The sequence below is a fragment of the Grus americana genome, chromosome 12 (assembly GCF_028858705.1).
Source record: "Grus americana isolate bGruAme1 chromosome 12, bGruAme1.mat, whole genome shotgun sequence".
Lineage (NCBI taxonomy): Eukaryota > Metazoa > Chordata > Aves > Gruiformes > Gruidae > Grus > Grus americana.
In genome coordinates, this window is record NC_072863.1 from 11591242 (window position 1) to 11607966 (window position 16725).

The 16725-nt window shown below is 56.8% G+C and overlaps 1 protein-coding gene across 2 annotated transcripts; it reads left to right on the forward strand.

The window, feature by feature from the left end:
• The first annotated feature begins 5974 nt into the window (after window positions 1-5974).
• PLP1 (proteolipid protein 1) lies at window positions 5975-13329 on the forward strand. Of its 2 annotated transcripts, none has more exons than XM_054839832.1 (7): window positions 5975-6118; window positions 8466-8652; window positions 9142-9403; window positions 10218-10386; window positions 10584-10657; window positions 10769-10834; window positions 11304-13329. In XM_054839832.1, exons 1-7 carry the CDS (start codon window positions 6115-6117, stop codon window positions 11373-11375), a joined length of 834 nt encoding a protein of 277 aa, XP_054695807.1. In that variant the 5' UTR covers window positions 5975-6114; the 3' UTR covers window positions 11376-13329. The 2 variants fall into 2 exon arrangements, with proteins under 2 accessions (XP_054695807.1, XP_054695808.1); XM_054839833.1 differs by having other exon boundaries at window positions 9142-9298.
• Window positions 13330-16725: the final 3396 nt, after the last annotated feature.

The window sequence follows — 16725 nt, forward strand, 5'->3', positions numbered from 1 at the left end:
AGAGCCACCCCAGGAGAGGAGCTTGTGTGGCATTCGTGTGGCTCAGCTGGAGGGGACATGCAGGATCATTGTGTGGCTGCTGCTCTCCAGCCAACTCTCTGAGAGACACCTGCATCCGTGACTCTGGGGAGAGGCAGTGGGTGCAGGATAGGAAGAGTCTGCATCTCTCAAATGTCTGCACCTCTTGGTGCTACCATTGGGTTTGCTCCCCAGGAAATGCCACAGAATGCTTTCTGTGGCTTGGGTATGAGGTGCTGTGACAGTAATGCCACTCCAGGGCCTCTCACTGCTGTCTTTTTGCTGTCTGGCCTGGCCATCACCTCCCCAGTGCCCACTTGCTCATCCCTCAGGAGAGCACTGCCATGGCTGGCACCTGCTGGCTGTGGGAAGGGTCCTGCTAGCCCAGGGGCAGGGCTTGGAGTGGCTGGGTCAGACCCTGTTCCCTGATCCCTGAGGGGAGCATCACACTTGGCATGCGTGGGTGAGCTGACACTGGGGATGGCATGGGGATGTGCAAAAGGAGAAGCATCTTCCTGTGCTCTGGAGGGAAATGGAGGGAAAAGCTCCCTCTCTGGGTAGAAATCCAAGACACAACACTGTGGGCACAACCTCTGCTATTCAAGGACTGTCCTGGCTAACCCAGGACCTCCCTCCTTTGGGCTCAGGGAAAGCGAGGGACAAGTTAGCACCATCTTGGCTGTTTGGAGGCACACAAATTCACCTGAGGCTTTCAAAAGGGGTCCTATGAGCAGCAAGAAATAAATGGGGGTGCCCCAGAGCTAAGCCTGGCTCCAGCGCTGCCTGCACCCTCCCTTTACAGAGCCCACTCTGGCTTCACAGGGGCAAATAGAAACAGAGTGATCCTGGGCTCTATTTGCTCTTCTCAGACACTATCGGCTCCAAGGAGGTAGAACATTTGTTTTTCCCTTTCAGGATTTTCTGAAAGGTAAATGAAAACAGTTCAAGAATATGACCCCCACGAACAACAGAGCAAGAGAGTAATGAACAGCTTGGAGAACATCGGCATGAGGTGTCTGTTTACCCTCCTTTAGGAAGAAAATCAAGGAGAAAGGCAGTGGACGTGAAAGGCAAATCTGCTGGAAAAATCACCCAGGGGGGAAAAAAAAAAATCACCTTTTCCCCAAATTCATAATTACTTGAGGGACTTGCTGCACCAGGTGAGGAGCTTGGTGAGAACTTTGGGGGGAAATTAGAAACTAGAATAAGAAAGCACTTTGGACCAGCATATTGTCCCCAATTTCTGCAGTAAATAACAGGGCTATTCAGTGGGTAAAAGGAGCAGCAAGCAGCCAGCAAGCTCTCCAGCACCTGGGCTGCGTCTCACATCAGCTGGGCCCCAGGTCGTGCTGCCAGCAGCTGCCTGTGCTCTTGGTTCTCTCCCTGGGCACGGGCAGCCATGCCCACACACCTGCACCACATGGCCCTGCCACCCTGGGCTTCACAGCGTGCAAAAGATATCGGGACAGTGGGGGGGCAGCAGGGCTCCTTGCATGCATCATCTCTGGGATGCCAGACACCCTGCCCCAAGCACGGCTGGGGAGCTGATGGCCCCCTCTGCCCCTCAGGCTTGCAACTCCTCCCCCACCAGTGAGCCCAAGCACTGTGCATGGGCTGGATAAGAAGACCTTCCAGATTTTAAAACTTGGTATTTAAAAAAAAAATCAGGCTCCTGCAAGGGAAAAACATCAGCCAGGCACCCCAAAAGGAGGTGTGGGCATTTCCTCATCTTCTGTAAAGGATGACTAGACAGAAGGTAAACTCAGCTCAGGTGTAATCTCAGTTGCCAGGCACCCCTGTGGCTGCCACTGTGGTCCCAGATAAATCTGGTAGCTGATGCAGGCAGGAGACTGGTACTGGTGCCAGGGAGGAGGGCTCTGCCCCTGGGTTATGTGGCAGGGCTTTGTTGCATTGCCTGCAGCCCTGCTTGCTGGGGGGTCCTGAGAGCCTTAGAACATCCCTGGGGGGCTCAGAGTGCAGGGTCCTGCTGCTGCCGACCCCCACACCCAAGGCTGGTACCCACTGCCCAGCCCTTGGCTGAGCCTGGCAAGAGTTTTAGCTCACTTGTCTCCTGAACAGCCCCTGCCCTTCCTCTGTCTTCCCACGACACTGGCTTGTCCGTTTGTCCTTCAGCGTGCCTCCCCTGTCCTCTGCCAGCCTCTGTCAGCTTCTTCTCTTTTTTTTTTTTTTTAAATTTAATTTTTATTAGCACATTTTGCAGCAATCCAGGAATACAAATAGGACAGCAAGTGCAGCCAGGCCCAGGCAGCAGTGAGCAGGGCCAGCTCTGGTGAGTGTCCTTGGCACTGCCAGGAAGAGGCAGCTGGACAGATGCTGCAGTGCTGCCGTGACCTTCCCACAGTTGCCATCTCCTCCCTGCTCGGATGTGGGTGCCTGGAGAGCAGGAGATTTTGCATGGCAGGAAAATCCCTGGGCATGCAGCTGCCTGGCTCACCCTGGCTGCAGAGCTGCCCTGGGGCACTCAATAGCAGGACACGTCTCGGGCTCCCCAGCTGGGCTAGTTTTACCCTGCTGATGGGTGAACTGAGGCAGCAAGGTGGATGAAGAAGGACAGTTAAAATCAGCAGCAGATAACAAGAAATTCGGCCTGGCTGGGGAAAGCAGCTGCCTAAAAATAGCACCAAGGTTGTCAGCTGTGACAAGATACACCAGGATTTCTCCCACTGCCCTGTCTATAATAGATGAGGGCGCTGCATGCGCTGGCACTGGCTCCTCTTGGGTGTACTGAGGCTGTGCCTGTATTTTGGGGGTGCAGGGCAGAGGAGGAGCTTTCTGAGTTTTGCAGGTCAGCACCCGCTGAAGCGTGTGATTTTGGGTTTTTGTGAAAACCCGGTCCTGTGCCCAGGGCAGTGCAGAAAATGAGGCCATGGGGATGTAAACAAATCAATTAGGAGGAGGAGAAAATCCTCCCTGAAACTGCAGGGCTGTGGCAGCCGGGAGCAAGCAGGAAACCTTCTTCCAGATGACCCCTACTGCAACAGGCCTCCCCCCTGCCTCCCATCTCACCCCAGGGAGGGCTGCCTGTGTGCCCAGCATGCCCAGTGTGTGCTGGGGGGCCAAGGCAAGCAGGAGGCTGTCCTGTGCCATCAGCCTGATGGGAGCGGGTGTGACAGGCTGTCTGAAGTGATTACGGGTGAGGTGGCTGCATATGGAGACAGGGACAGAGAGGATGGTTTGGTCCTCTGTCCCATATGTTCCTGTTTGCTTTCTCATCTCACTTCTTTGCCCTAATGTGGTGGAGTGCTGCAGATTGGCATTGTCCATGTGGCTTCCCCTTTTCCATTGCTGTCACCTGCTTGTCAGCCCCAAACTTGCCTTCACCATGGCCCAGAGAAACCCTGAGTCTGAGCCACATCTGTGAAGCACCAAGGACAGAAGAGAAAAACCCACAAGCATCCCAGAGAGGCCTTACCACATGGGGTGTGTATTTCGAGATGTACATGTGTGTTTTCCTCCAAATACTTTATTTTGGTGCAGCCTGTTCCAGTGCCTTATTGCAGGTTGTGGGTGGCTGGGGAATGAAAGCCTTCTACGTGTCTAGCCACCAGCAAGGGGCCCCACAAGGGGCAGCCTGGCAGTCCCAGGCTCTATTAGTGAATGCAGGTAGCTAAGCCCTTAATTGCCCTGTGGGGGGTGGGTTTGGACATAACTGGCCACTGCCAAAGGATCAGAACAAATTGTAAGGTGATCTGAATTGATTTATGAGCATGTTTATTTTTACCAGTCTGGCATGGCCCTCTCCTGGCTGGCAAACAGGGATGCATCTACCCCTCCCCGCCTGAGAAATAGCAGCATTTTCTCTGGCAGGGACAAGCCAACAAGAAAACTTTTATGTGGCCTGGCAGGCTCCCTGCAGCTGCATGCTGCCCTTGGGGCCTCATCCAGGAAGGGGCTGAGCTGCAGGATTGCTCCAAGTGTGCAGAAGCATGCAGTGACACACTGAAGATTTGCAGGAGGGGCTCTCATAACTGCTCCAACTGAAATGCAAAAGGAGAGGGATGCAAGAAGGCCTTTTCAGCATCTCTGTGGCCACATGTACTCCCAGAGCTCTGCACCCCCCCAATATGGGCAGATGGTGCAGTATTTGGGGTGCGCTGTTGGCCTCCCACCCTGCTGCTCGGTGCAGGGTACCTGCCACACTGGTGGAGTAAAGGCAACCCCAACCACTTTCCTGCACACTTTCTTCTCCCTCAAGCCTTAGAAATCCAGGGAGGGGATTTCCCCCTTTTCTTTGTCTCCCTGTTTTGCAGCTCCGCTCTGGAGCACCCATGGGAGTGCTGCCAGGAGATGGGCTGGTCCCTATTGCCAGTGGGTGATGCTGGTGGCAGCGCCAGGGGGTTTCCATCTCAGGAGGGAAATGCTGACAAACAGTGACTGATCACCAAGAATTTTAAGCCACTTTGTGCAGAAATCACAGTCCCTCTTAGTTGCCCACCTTCTTCCTGATGGGGTAAAGCTGCTGCTTACCCCAGGGTGTTCAGAAATTGCACAGTCAACAAGACTGGAATTTCTATGGAAAGAAAAAGAAGGGTTTATATTTTTTCCCCAATGTCTTTTTTTTATATTATGTTATATTTTATATGTTATATTTATGGGGGGTTTTTAATGTTATATTTTTTCCTTCTGGCCAGGGGCACCCCTGTGCTGCCCTGAGGTGCAGGCTGGGCCCTGCTGGTTTCCAGTGGCCGTAGGGGTCACAGGTTATTTTCAAAGGGATGTTGCAAGGCTGTCACTCTCCCATGGCCATTATGAGGTGATCGTGGCTAGGTGACTTGGGTGCCACCTGGAGGGCTAAGGGAGATGCCCAAGGATGCCGCCACAGCAGTGGCAGAGGCTCTCCCTGCTCTGTTGTCCCTCCCCATAGCTGGCTGGGGACACTGGGCAGCCCTCTGCCACCCTGCCTTACAGTAGGCAGCTGAGGCAGGGAGTGGTGTTGATGGACCAGGAGCTGGGTCCCACCGATGTGGGGGGGCAGCCAGCCACCGTGAAATCCTGGCAGCATTTGCACAGCTGCCCAAGTGCTGTTTCCCCCCAACCCATCTGTGGGCAAGCCAAGGGGTGACTGTTTGGGTGGGTGAGGAAGGGGCCACAAGGTGGCCCACCCTGCTTCCGGCCTGCGACAGCCCAGGGACCCCCCAGCCCGCCAGCATCCTCAGCCCCAGGGACAGCCAGGCCCTGCCACCTCGCTGCCTGGCACAAAGTGGGGCATTGAGAGACACAGCAGGGCTTTGTCCACCCAGTGCCTGCCAGGAAGAGGCTGGTTGCCCTCTGCAGGCTTCCCTGGCCCTGTGCTGGCTGTGCAGCTGCAGCACCCAGGGGAGCTGGGGGCACCCAATGGGACATGGGACACCCAAGGGAGTGGGGGTACTCATGGGAGCAGGAGCACCTAAGGGAGCTGGCTCCATCTGCTGCAGCCCTGGAGCCATACCCATCATTTGGGGACCCCATGGCTGTGCCCACTGGTGCACTGTCCCCCCATGGGGTCATGGGGCTGTGGAATGTGGCCACAGGATTTGCATCAATAGGGGGAAAACTCCCAGTTTGGGGATCCCAAGGCTGAAAGCAGGTCCCTAGGACTGGGGACCCCATTCTTTGCTGGTGGGTACTTTGGGGTCGGGGAAGTGACAGAGGGGCATCAGTGCTGTCCCATGGGGCTGGTGTCCCACACTGCCACAGTGGGAAGCCCAGGGCAAACACAGCCCAGCCAGGCCTGGAGGGGACACACCCCATGAACAATCTCCCCCCCCGCTCCCCCCAGCTGCCCTCTTTCTTTTGCAAAGGCCCTTTCCCCCAGGAGCCCTGAGCGGGGCCGTGGGGCGGCTCTGCCCACTCAGCCGCGGAGCACCCAGGAGCTGGCAGCCAAGGGGTGCTGGGGGGGCTGGAGAGGATGGGCGGGGTCCTGTCCCTTTAAGGGAGGTGGCTGTCACTCAGAGAGCCCTTTTCTTTGCTGGAGAGCGGGACAGGCACCCAGAGGGGGAAATACAGGGTGAGGGACCGACAGGCAGGCAAGGGCTCCTGCAGACAGCACGGAAGCAGCTGAGCGGGCGGTTGGGGGAGTCGACCAAGTCCAGCACCATGGGTGAGTATGGGGTGAGGGTGGTGGACACCTGGAGAGCTGTCACTGGTGGCTTTGGGGACCCTGTCCCACAGCAGGGCGACCCTGTCCCCCTGCAACTTTCGTCTGGCACCAGACAGGTCCCGGTGACCCTGGTGTGGCCATGCCAGCCATAGGAGCTGCTGGGGGAGGATGCCTTGGCACAGCAGGGACTGTGTTTTCTTTCCCAAAGCGGTTTTCTGTCCTTGTGTGCTTATGCACTGCCTGTGGGGACAGATGCCATCCTCACAGCTGGTCCCACCCAAGCCCTCACCACATGGGCTGGGGAGATGAGATGTCCTGTCTGGGGCTGGCAGGAGCTGAGAGGTCCAGGCAGGGCACTGAGACCTGTCATAGCTTGTGCCATTTGTATGCCAGCAGCCGTGGGAAAACAGAGGCACTCCTCATGCCTCAGTTTCCCTATCGATACACCAGAGCTAATACATACTGGCATACCCCTCAGGGCATCAGGGGTGCTCTCTTCCCAGGGGTGCCATGGGCTGCTGGCACCCTGCTTTCTCCTCCTCCTGTCTGCAGTGTATTGTTTGGCTCTGACAGCAGCTGGTACAAGGCCTGGGATTGTGCAGCACAAGGGCTCTTTCTCTCCTCCCTTCCCCTCCCCAGGCTTCCCCAGCACAGCTTCCCAAAGCCTGAGGGACTGGAGCTGTGGCAGGGAGCCTGCCATGCCCTGCTGCATCCCGGGACCTGCAGCCCCCCAGGAACGGGGCCATTCACTGTGCCCCAACCTCAGGCACCTGCCGCGCCACTTCCCAGGTGGCCAAAAAAAAAAAAAAAAAAAAGGACATGTTTGGCCCAGCACCCTGCTGGGTGCACAGGGCCATCCCCATGGGTCCTAGCGAGGTTCAGGGAGCAGCGCTGTCCAGGAGGAGTAGGACCCCCCCAGACCTGCAGTGTCCAAGGTAAACAAGCAGGAGGGGTCCCAGTGCTCCCCCATAGCGCTGCCTTTGTTCTCTGTTTGCTCTCAGCACGGGGCAGCTGCTGCTGGGGTGGCAGTGCCTGTACAATCCCCCATTGTCCTCGGTGCCACTGCGCGACCTTGCTCGCAGTGAGGAGGGGAGGGCACTGCTGGCCAGGACCCCACAGCTTTCTTGTCCCTTGAGGGAGGAGATAAGCACTGTGGGATCCGTGGAGGGAGCGTGGGTTTGGGAACACTTCCCAAGGGTGCCTTTTTGGCATTCCAGGCACAAATGCTATGCCTAGACAGGATATGCCAAGGCTGCTGCCATGCCTGGGACAGTGTGGTGAAGGAGCCCACATCTTGGGGAAGGGGAGCAGCTTCCCTGCACAGAGGTGTTGCACAACCACGGCAGCAGGTTATTGCAGCTTAGCTAAAGCCAAACTGATGCTCTGAAGCCGGATGCCAGTGGGTGCAAACCCAGCTGGCTGCCTGCCCCCAAACCGGGCAGGAGAGTGGCTGGCTGAGCACCTCCAAACCGAGCCCATTGGGAACCTCAGCTAACGATCCTGCATGTTAGAGCCCCAATGTGCAGAAGGAGCAGGTGCCCATGGCCCCACTGCTGAAAGAAAATGCGGCGTTTAGGCAATCCAAGCAGCACACTGGCAAGCGCCCTCACTTTCCTGACCTGCACACAGCTACACGTGCCCTCTTGCCAAATATCTGTCCTGGAGGACTAAATCTATTACACAAGACCTGATGTTCGGCAAACTAACATGGCTCCTCTCCATAAGCACATCTGCCTGTGTAACATGGCTGCTGCAGCCCAAGCTGCCCACAGGGTGCCAGGAGAGGGGACAAGTGCACCCCAGCGTGCCACCCAGAAGCCTGGGGTGCTCGAGGTGCATGCTGGCTCCTCCCACACTGCCCCAAGGCCAGGCCACATTGCTGGATCTCCACTGGGGTTTGTCTCTGTGGAGGTGCTGGGTTCCCCTCCATCTTTGATGACAGAAGAAAAATGCAGGCAGCTGGCTTCACCATTGCCCGCAGCTGGGCTGTGCTGGCAGCAGGGAGCCCATTAGCAGCTTGTTTGCTGGGTCCGGCTGTCATTACGCTACATTGCCTTGTATTTTCATCTTGTTTCGCACGGGTCAGCACAGCTGGCTTGCCTCAGCTCCCCATCTGCCTCACACCCAGGGGCTGCCTTATAGCCCTGGTGCCCCACGCTGCTCTCAACATGTCCCTGGGCATGCTTTGGTGCATTTGGCTCTCCAGCACCACAATGAATCATTTCTGGGTTTTTACTTCAACCTGCTTCCCTTCTCCCACTAGGTACCTTTCTCTCCCCACGCTTGCCTGCTGCAGGCTCCATGTGCTCCTGGCAGTCTTGTCCCACCTCACCTCTCTTCTCCCTAGGTCTGCTCGAGTGCTGTGCCAGATGTCTCATCGGGGCACCCTTTGCTTCGCTGGTTGCCACTGGCTTGTGCTTCTTTGGGGTAGCACTGTTTTGTGGTTGTGGGCATGAAGCCCTCACAGGCACTGAGCAGCTCATTGAGACCTACTTCTCCAAAAACTACCAGGACTATGAGTATCTCATCGATGTGTAAGTACCCTGCTGCAGTGCATTGCCCTTCTGCCAGGGCCCCTCGTGTCTCAGGCTTGCTCTGTGCAGGAACGAGGTGTCTGTCTGGGGTGGCTGGAGTGATGCTGTCACCTAGGCACCATGGAGACGCCAGGCTGTGTTTGCCGTGTGCCGGTGCCACGGCTGCATGGCAGACTCTAGTGGCCACTTGTTTCCATTTCATGCCTGTTTTTATCTGACCCTCGCTAGGTGCCTTGGCTAGTGCTGGACCTCTGCACTGGGTAGGTACGGAAGGCATGGGGGGAGTGGCAGTGGCCTACAGCCTTGCTTGCCACGGCTTTGCCTGGTTCACTCCTCTCGTGGCTTCATCCCTTGTTTCGGTCCCCCTGGGGTGGTGTGGGGAGGGTAAGTCATGGCAGCCAGGCTGCCCTGGCTGTGCTGCATGCAGGGCTGAGGCCCCAAGCACCACCCCAGTGCCTGAGCATCCCTGCCCGCTCCTCTCCCCCACAGTATCCACGCTTTTCAGTACGTCATCTATGGCACAGCCTCCTTCTTCTTCCTGTATGGAGCCCTGCTGCTGGCCGAAGGCTTCTACACGACTGGTGCTGTCCGGCAAATCTTTGGGGACTACAAGACCACCATCTGCGGCAAGGGCCTCAGCGCAACGGTAACTGGGGGCCCGAAAGGGAGGGGAGCGCGAGGCCCCCAGCGAGCTCACTCATTGCAGCGGGTGTGTCAGTGTTTGGGAAAGTGGCTAGGACATCCTGACAAGGTGATCTTAACCGGGGTTTGGCACCCCTTCGCGCGCCCGCAGCGGGTTCGCCACGCTTGGCGTGGCCGAAGGGCAGGAGACTGTGGCCGTCCGGGTTTCGGGGTATCCCAAAGGGAAGCGTAGCTCAGCCACCCTCTCCCAGGCCTGCCGTGGCCCCTGGGGACCAAAGCAGCCCAAATGGCCACATTTAACAAAACCACGTCATGTTTAAGCATCGGTGGGGAGAGCCATGAGCATCCCCATAGTGCCGGCAGCCCAAGGCTCTCTGGCACCTGGTGGCCCTGGGGTTGTCCTCTCCGCTGTGCTTGAGGACCATGACAAAGTGCTGGCAGGGGGAGACCATGGCCTGGGGAGTGGAGGGGGATGGCTGCGCTTCCCTCGGGGGCCAGTCGGGGTGGCACCATGGAGGGAGGGCAGGAGAGCCACATTTGCACACCAAGGCAGGTTTTGCAGCTGCCCTCCCGCAGAGGCCAAACCCTGCTTGGCTGTGGCCATGGTTTTCCCCCACACACAGGAGGTGGCAGACATCCTGCTGTTGCCACTGATCACCCACACACATGCATAGCTGGCCACAAACCTGGTGCTGGCCCTGGCCCTGTGAGCTGCAGGGGCACCTGGCTCAGGCTGCTGCTCCGTACTGGCTGCTTGGGGATACACTGGGTTCGGTGGGCAGTGCAGAGGCAGATGCAGGCAGCATCTCAGTGCCCTGCCTACCCTACACCCTCTCCTGCCTGGGGACCCTCATGCTTTCCTGTCCATGTCCCTGTCCGCTCGGTAACCATGGCTCTGCCCTGGCTTGTCCTGCCCCTTGCAGTTTGTGGGCATTACCTATGTCCTGACCATCATCTGGCTCCTGGTCTTCGCCTGCTCTGCGGTGCCCGTCTACATCTACTTTAACACTTGGACCACCTGCCAGTCCATTGCCAACCCCAGCAAGACCTCAGCCAGCATCGGCACCCTGTGTGCGGATGCCAGGATGTACGGTGAGTGCTGGATTCACCGCCCAGGAACCAGGGCTCAGGGTGTGGGAGAAGGGATGGAGAAGGCCCAGACGGATAAGGCTGGGATAAAGCAGGGGCAAGTGCTGAAGAGCCCCAAAACACCAGGGTGTGTGTGACACACGTGGCTGCGGGAGTCTGGCTGCCATGCCTGGCTCACCCAGCTCCCTGCATCTCACTAGGTGTCCTGCCCTGGAACGCTTTCCCTGGCAAGGTGTGTGGCTCCAACCTGCTCTCCATCTGCAAAACCAGTGAGGTGAGCAACTCCCATCACCCCGTGTGTGCTCCCCTCAGTGGGTGGCCTCAGCACTGACCTCCCCAGCTAGCAGGCAGGACCCTAGGACCTCATGCCCCTCTTCCCTTGCAGTTCCAGATGACTTTCCACCTCTTCATTGCAGCCTTTGTGGGGGCGGCTGCCACGCTGGTCTCACTGGTGAGTTGGTGCTCCCCCTGCCCAGCCATTCTCCTCCACCCAGCGAGGATGTGGGGGCAGAGGAAAACGGAGGTGGTGGGCATGGACATGACAGAGCCGAAGCTCGTGTCATTTTCTGGCACATAAGGGCAGATGGCAAATTCAGGCCATAAGAAGATAGAGGTGACTGCTGGAGGGGATCTGGAGAGGCTTTAGGACACCACTGGAGAGAGGTGCAGCTGCCTGTGCACTGAGTCCCCTGCTTTTCCCAGCTCTCCTCTTGCTTTACACCAGTGATGAGACACTGCGGTGTCCTGATGGTGCAGTGGGGGCATGAGGTTCCATGGGGAAACTGCCCTGTTGGGGTGTTGGGCTGGGGGATGCCACCTCAGGCATACCCAAGTGAGAAGTCTCACCCGGCTTGCCCTCCACGCCCACAGGAGCTTCATTTCTCCTCCTCCCCCATTGCTCACTCTCTTCCCACCCACAGCTCACCTTCATGATCGCCGCCACCTACAACTTTGCTGTCCTCAAGCTGATGGGCCGAGGCACCAAGTTCTAGCTCACGCGGTGGAGCCCAGCCAGACCAAACACCTTCTTTTCTCTAACCCCGAGGCTTTAACACTGCAGCCACCCAACACCAGGTCTCCTGCGTTAACTCTGCCTTAGCTGCTGACTCCCCTCCTCTTCCTTGCATCCATCATGCTGAGCGTGACCAGGAAGGAGAGCTTCCCACCAATGGACAGCTCTTCATGCACTTTTCTCTCTTTGCTCATCCGTAACTGGTTCGCTCTAGGGCCAAGCCCATCAAAACCAGCCAGAGAAGAGGAGGGACTTACTCCCGTGTCCCGATGTTGCCTAGGGATGAGCAAAGGCCTTCATGCTCCTGGGATGAGGAAATCCATGTAGGTTGCTCCATGAGTAGCAAGAGGCTACCTAGAGAGAAAAGGAAGTTGGTCCAGTCCTGATACTATTGCTAGAGACTCTCCTGGAACTGTCTGCTGTCACCACCCATGGATGGAGAATAAGAGAAGGATACTTTTTTTTTTCCCTTAGCAAAGAAAGATGAATTTACCCCAAATTGCCTGCTGCAGCCAAGGCAAAGGGAGTTCAGGGCAAGGATCTTCCCATTGCAGAGAAGAGAGTGCTGACCCCAATGCTGACAAAGCCCTAACCCAGCTGCCCCTATTAAAGCCTAAAGGAGCTTGGTGTCTCTGTAGACAAGGAGGACTCTTGGCTTTACCCTCCAGGCAGCAGAGAGGCGGCAGATAGGTTTGACCAAGAGGGGACATCTCTGTGCTGTGCCCTGGGAGTGTAAAGCTAGAACCATCCCTCCGCAGGCAGGGGATGACCCTCTGGACTGCACGCCTTCGCCTGCCCTGCTCTGCAAGTGCCACACTCACCACATGCTCATGTCCCTTCACAATGGTGCTCTTCTCTGGGGTGACGTCTGCTTCTCTAACCTCCGCTGCATCAGAGAGCTTGATTTGTTTCTCACCTGCATCAAATGTAACTTTCTCTTGTTCTGTCCCCCTCTTCCCCTCACTTTTTTCTCCATGTTTCCTGCAAGTCAGGACAACTGTCTTGTGTCTGCCAAGGTGGGAGGGACTGGCAGCATCTTGCTTCCAGCCAAAACCCATGAAGGAATTGAGGAGGGAAGGAAAGGCGGTGGTTTGGGCATCATGGGGCAGAAACACAGCCCATCTCTGCAAACCAGATCCTTTCTGATGTCAGTTCAGTCTTTTCCCATGGAGGGAGGCAGCGGGGCAAGGGGTTTGGCAGAGATGACCTCCCCCCATAACTGCTCTCCACAGCAGCTGGAGGAAAGCCCTCTGGCTGGGTAGCATGGGTCCAGCCAGACCTGCCAAAATGCTCTTTCCAGTCCTCCCCACCAACTGGTACTTTGTTTTGCTCTTCCCTTCCTCTCCTTAATGCTAATCTTAGTGTTTATTTATTGGAGAAACTACTTTCAGTGGCAGACTGTAGCTCCATCCTGCATGGATTTTTTTTTGTCTGTATTATTATTATATTTTTAAGTGCTGGTTTCAGCAGGGGCAAGGATAAAAGAGCAGATCTGCTGAGCAGAATGTTCGAAGGATCCTTGCTGCCGGGAATGCTGAAGTAGGTTGGCCAGGCTACCAACGCACATGGGGTGGGGGGAGATGTCAGAAAGGACGGCAGGGTGGGGAAAAACCAGTGAAGATCTGGAAATTCACATCAACGCTATCTCTCTTGGGGGTTTGCTGGGGTTTTTTTGGTATCCATTTAACAAAAAATAACCAGATCCTCCTTCCCACCCTTGTCACCACACCCCAAACACACATGCATGCACACGTGTACACGCACACACACGCACGCAAAAAGAGAGTTAATCAACTGAAAGTGTTTCCTTCATTTCTGATCTAGAATTTCAACTTGTTAACAAGCAATAAAAAGGAGCAAGTTTTTAGAGACTTATCTTACAAGATGTATTTTATAAAAATTAAAGAAAACAAAATTAAGAACATTCTGAACAAGATATATGTCTGCCCATTTGTTGTGCTGGCTTTCCCCCTCCCCCCCCCCCCCCCCCGCTGTGGCCAAAAAAAAGCAGGGAAGGGGAGGCTGCAGAGTAGAAGGTCCCAGAGGAGCAGCATTTGCCAGCCCCACATGTGGGCCAGCAGCCCCCACAGGATGCTGCCCATCCCCCCCTTCCCACCCCAGCCATGAGGTTCACAACTCTGACTTCAAAAATCTTTGTTCACAGCTGGGGAGCCCTTAAACCCTCTATTTTTCCTCCAGCCACCCAGAGGAAAGCTAGGGTCTTGTAGGAGCTGCTTGCTCATGTTTGGTGGTGTGCTGCCCTTTAATACTCAGCCTATGCAGCGACAGCCTCTGCCACATCTCCTAATGTAGCATGACTACAGTAAAATTAATCAGCAAGGCTCGAGAATAGCTCGCCGGCTCACATCAGGCAATGCACGTGGTACAAGCACGTCCAGAGCCATGCAGGGTGTGTGATTCTCTCACTTGCACACACCCCTGTCTTGTTTAGGCATGAGGATGGACTCAACTATCACAGGATCCTACATGTCCTGTCCACATGCTCTGTGAGTGACTGCATGCCATTTGCCACAGGGTCATTAACAGTTTGCACAGTGCTGGCACGTGGGGAATTCATCGTCTGGTGTTTTTCTGCCCCTGATCAGACAAATGCTGCCCTTGGATGCACATTTCCACAGCAGCTATTCAAATGTTGCTTCTCTTGGAAATTCTCCTCAGGAGCTGCACTCAGGAGCCTCTGGGGAGTGAGGCCACGGAGGGATGCTTCCAGCCCCATGCTCAAACCCTGGCACCATCCCGTTTGCAGCAGATCTGCCTGAGAGGCTAGGTGCCCATGAGCAGCAGGGTGGGCTGAGAGTCAGCAGGCTGTTACCTACCCACAGCCAAGACCCTTGCTGCTCTTCCTAAATGGGACTCTAGCCCAAATCCCACTCTCCCGTGGCTTCAGCCCCCTCCAGGCAGGCAGCAAGGCTTCCCCTGCAGCCCACCCGGGGGAGGTTTAGCTCATGCATTGCTGCTGCCCCAGGTCAGTGCACAGCAGTGCCTGTACCCTTGCCTTGACCCGGCTCACAGAAACCCGTGGGGCCGCAGCCTGCATCAATGGGGCCCTTTGTTCCCTGTGTTCCCAGATGCCATCACCCTCCTCTCCCCATGCTGAAAGGGCCCTGTGTGTGTGCAATCAGCTGCTGGGCAGGAGCAAGCCAGGGAACAAAACACTATCTCTTTCCCCTGGCAGAGCCTGGTGCCCCCCAGCCAGGGTGAGGGTTGGGGACAGCAGCGCAAGGTAACATGTGAAAGTGGCCAGAACGCTGGGCAAGTCCGAGGGCCAAAGGACACACGTAGTCTTTTGTTGGGTGTGCCCTTGGCTGTGCCACCCCACCTGGAGACACGGGTCCTGACCTCACAACTCCTTCTCTGGGCACCCAGTGGTCTCCAGGAACTGGCTGAGAGAGGACAACCCTGCCTCGTACCAAACCACATCTCCGTAAACTGGTCCATCATGAGAGCTCCAAGGAGCAGAGCCAGTGCAATCACTTTCCCCATCTAGTGGCTGAAATGTGGCTGCAGTTTGCTCCCACAAAGGCTGGATCAGAGAAAGGAACCCTGGAGCAGGTCCCATGAGCTGCCTCGCTGGCGAACAGGCAAGGCAACTCCCACCCCTTTATCCCACGTCCTGCCACTCCGGGAAAGGGCCATGTGCCGCTGCTAGCAAGGAATCACTGGGCAAGCAAGCCCTTGGGACAGTGAAGCCAGAAACCTCCCCCGCGCAGGGAAAGGAGAGGGGAGGGCATGGCGGCACGCAAGGGTGCTCGTGTAGGGACGGCCACGGGTCCTCAGCCCTCCGCTGAGGCGGCCTCCAAGGCAGCTTCTCTAAGGAGCTGATGCTCCTCTCGGCCACGTCCCTCCCCCGGGGCGGGACCGGCTCCCGCATCCCCGGTCCTCCGTCTCCTCCCCACGGCCGCCGGCTGCAGCGGCAGCTGCCCAGGCTGGCGCTGCCGGGGCAAGGCGGGCGTCGTGCCCCAGCTTCCCCCGCCCCCGCCTCTCGTGCGCTGCCCGTCCCCGCGATGGCTGCCGGTGTGCTGCCCGTGCGCTGCCCGTGCTTCCCCGGGGAAGCCCTCCTTGCAAAGGCAGTCTCCTGCTAAGGGTGCCCTGGGAGCCTCCAAAACAAAGCCAGCCCACAGGCCACACATCAGAAAAAATAACTACCATCTCCCTCTAGTACCTTCATTTACACTGGGCTCTGTCCTGCACAGTCCAACAAGGGAATAGCAAATAAAAGCTACACAAAACATCCAGATGCTGCCATTCAAAGCCCATGTGCAAGCCCCTAACTACATAGCAAATTCTTCTGAAGCCACACAGGCAGGCACAGTCCTGTGCCTTGCTCTCTTAGTCAGGGCTCGGGCTCAGCCCTGGGGAAGACTGTGTAGGATGAGCAGGAAGGCTCCGGGAAAAGAGGCAAACCCAATGGCTGCCCACTGCCCTGGCTCAGCCCTCCATCCCTCCACCTGCACTAACACTCAGCAGAGTGGACAGTGGGCACACCAGCTGTGGCAGGGCACACCCATGCTGCTCCTCACCAGCAGCTCCCCCAGCCCTGTCCTGGCTTCAGTCAGGGCAGGGAAAGGGCTGCCAGTGGCAAGCGATGTCCTGGCAGGGGCAGTAGCTGGTGAGCAGTGCCCCTGCGTGCTGGGGCCACAGTACAGTACTGCCGCCCATCTGTCCTAAAGGAAGGTCTCATCTGCCACCTCTCGGACACCCAGCCACTTTCACTCCCTTTCTGTGCACAGTTTGGCTCTGCTAGGGAGATGCCCGGGGATGAGGAGTGAATAGCAAGTGGGAAGTCCTCATGGAAAGGACTAAGACTCACCATAGCACAGGCAGATGCTGTACTTGGCTGGTCACGATGCGAGGAGTCCTGCATCTGCACATGGCCCAACTGCTTTTGCCTGAGCAATCACCTCAGAAGGTAACCCACCATTTCGCTGACTTCACGGATTGTCCCAGACCCCAGTCTCCCAGAGTCAAGGGACTCTAACTCACCTTCGGGCAACCACCATCGGAGCTGCCATTGCCTCCCACCTCAGCAGAGTGGGGAGTGCTCCTTACTCCAGAGCAGAGCATGCCAGTGCTTCTGGTGCCAGAGCTGCAACAAACTCTGTTAAGAACTGGAGCCTGGAGTGAGGTTCAGAGGCTCCTGAAAGGGCATTTTTAGATTCTGTATCTTCTTGCTCATCCTCAAACACGTGCAAGAACATGCAGTCCGCAGAGATTGTGTTCCCATAAACCTCCTTAGAGCTGTGCTGCTGTGAGGAGCCAGCCTCCAGCTAGGGAGGAGATGCACTTGGGAAACACATGGTGTGTGAGCA

What these genes read in the sequence shown, in the direction of transcription:
- PLP1 (XM_054839832.1), top strand. An exon ending in TGCGGATGCCAGGATGTACG is followed by an intron (nt 10,387 to 10,583) that starts GTGAGTGCTGGA and finishes GCATCTCACTAG; the next exon opens with GTGTCCTGCCCTGGAACGCT. An exon ending in CCATCTGCAAAACCAGTGAG is followed by an intron (nt 10,658 to 10,768) that starts GTGAGCAACTCC and finishes CTTCCCTTGCAG; the next exon opens with TTCCAGATGACTTTCCACCT.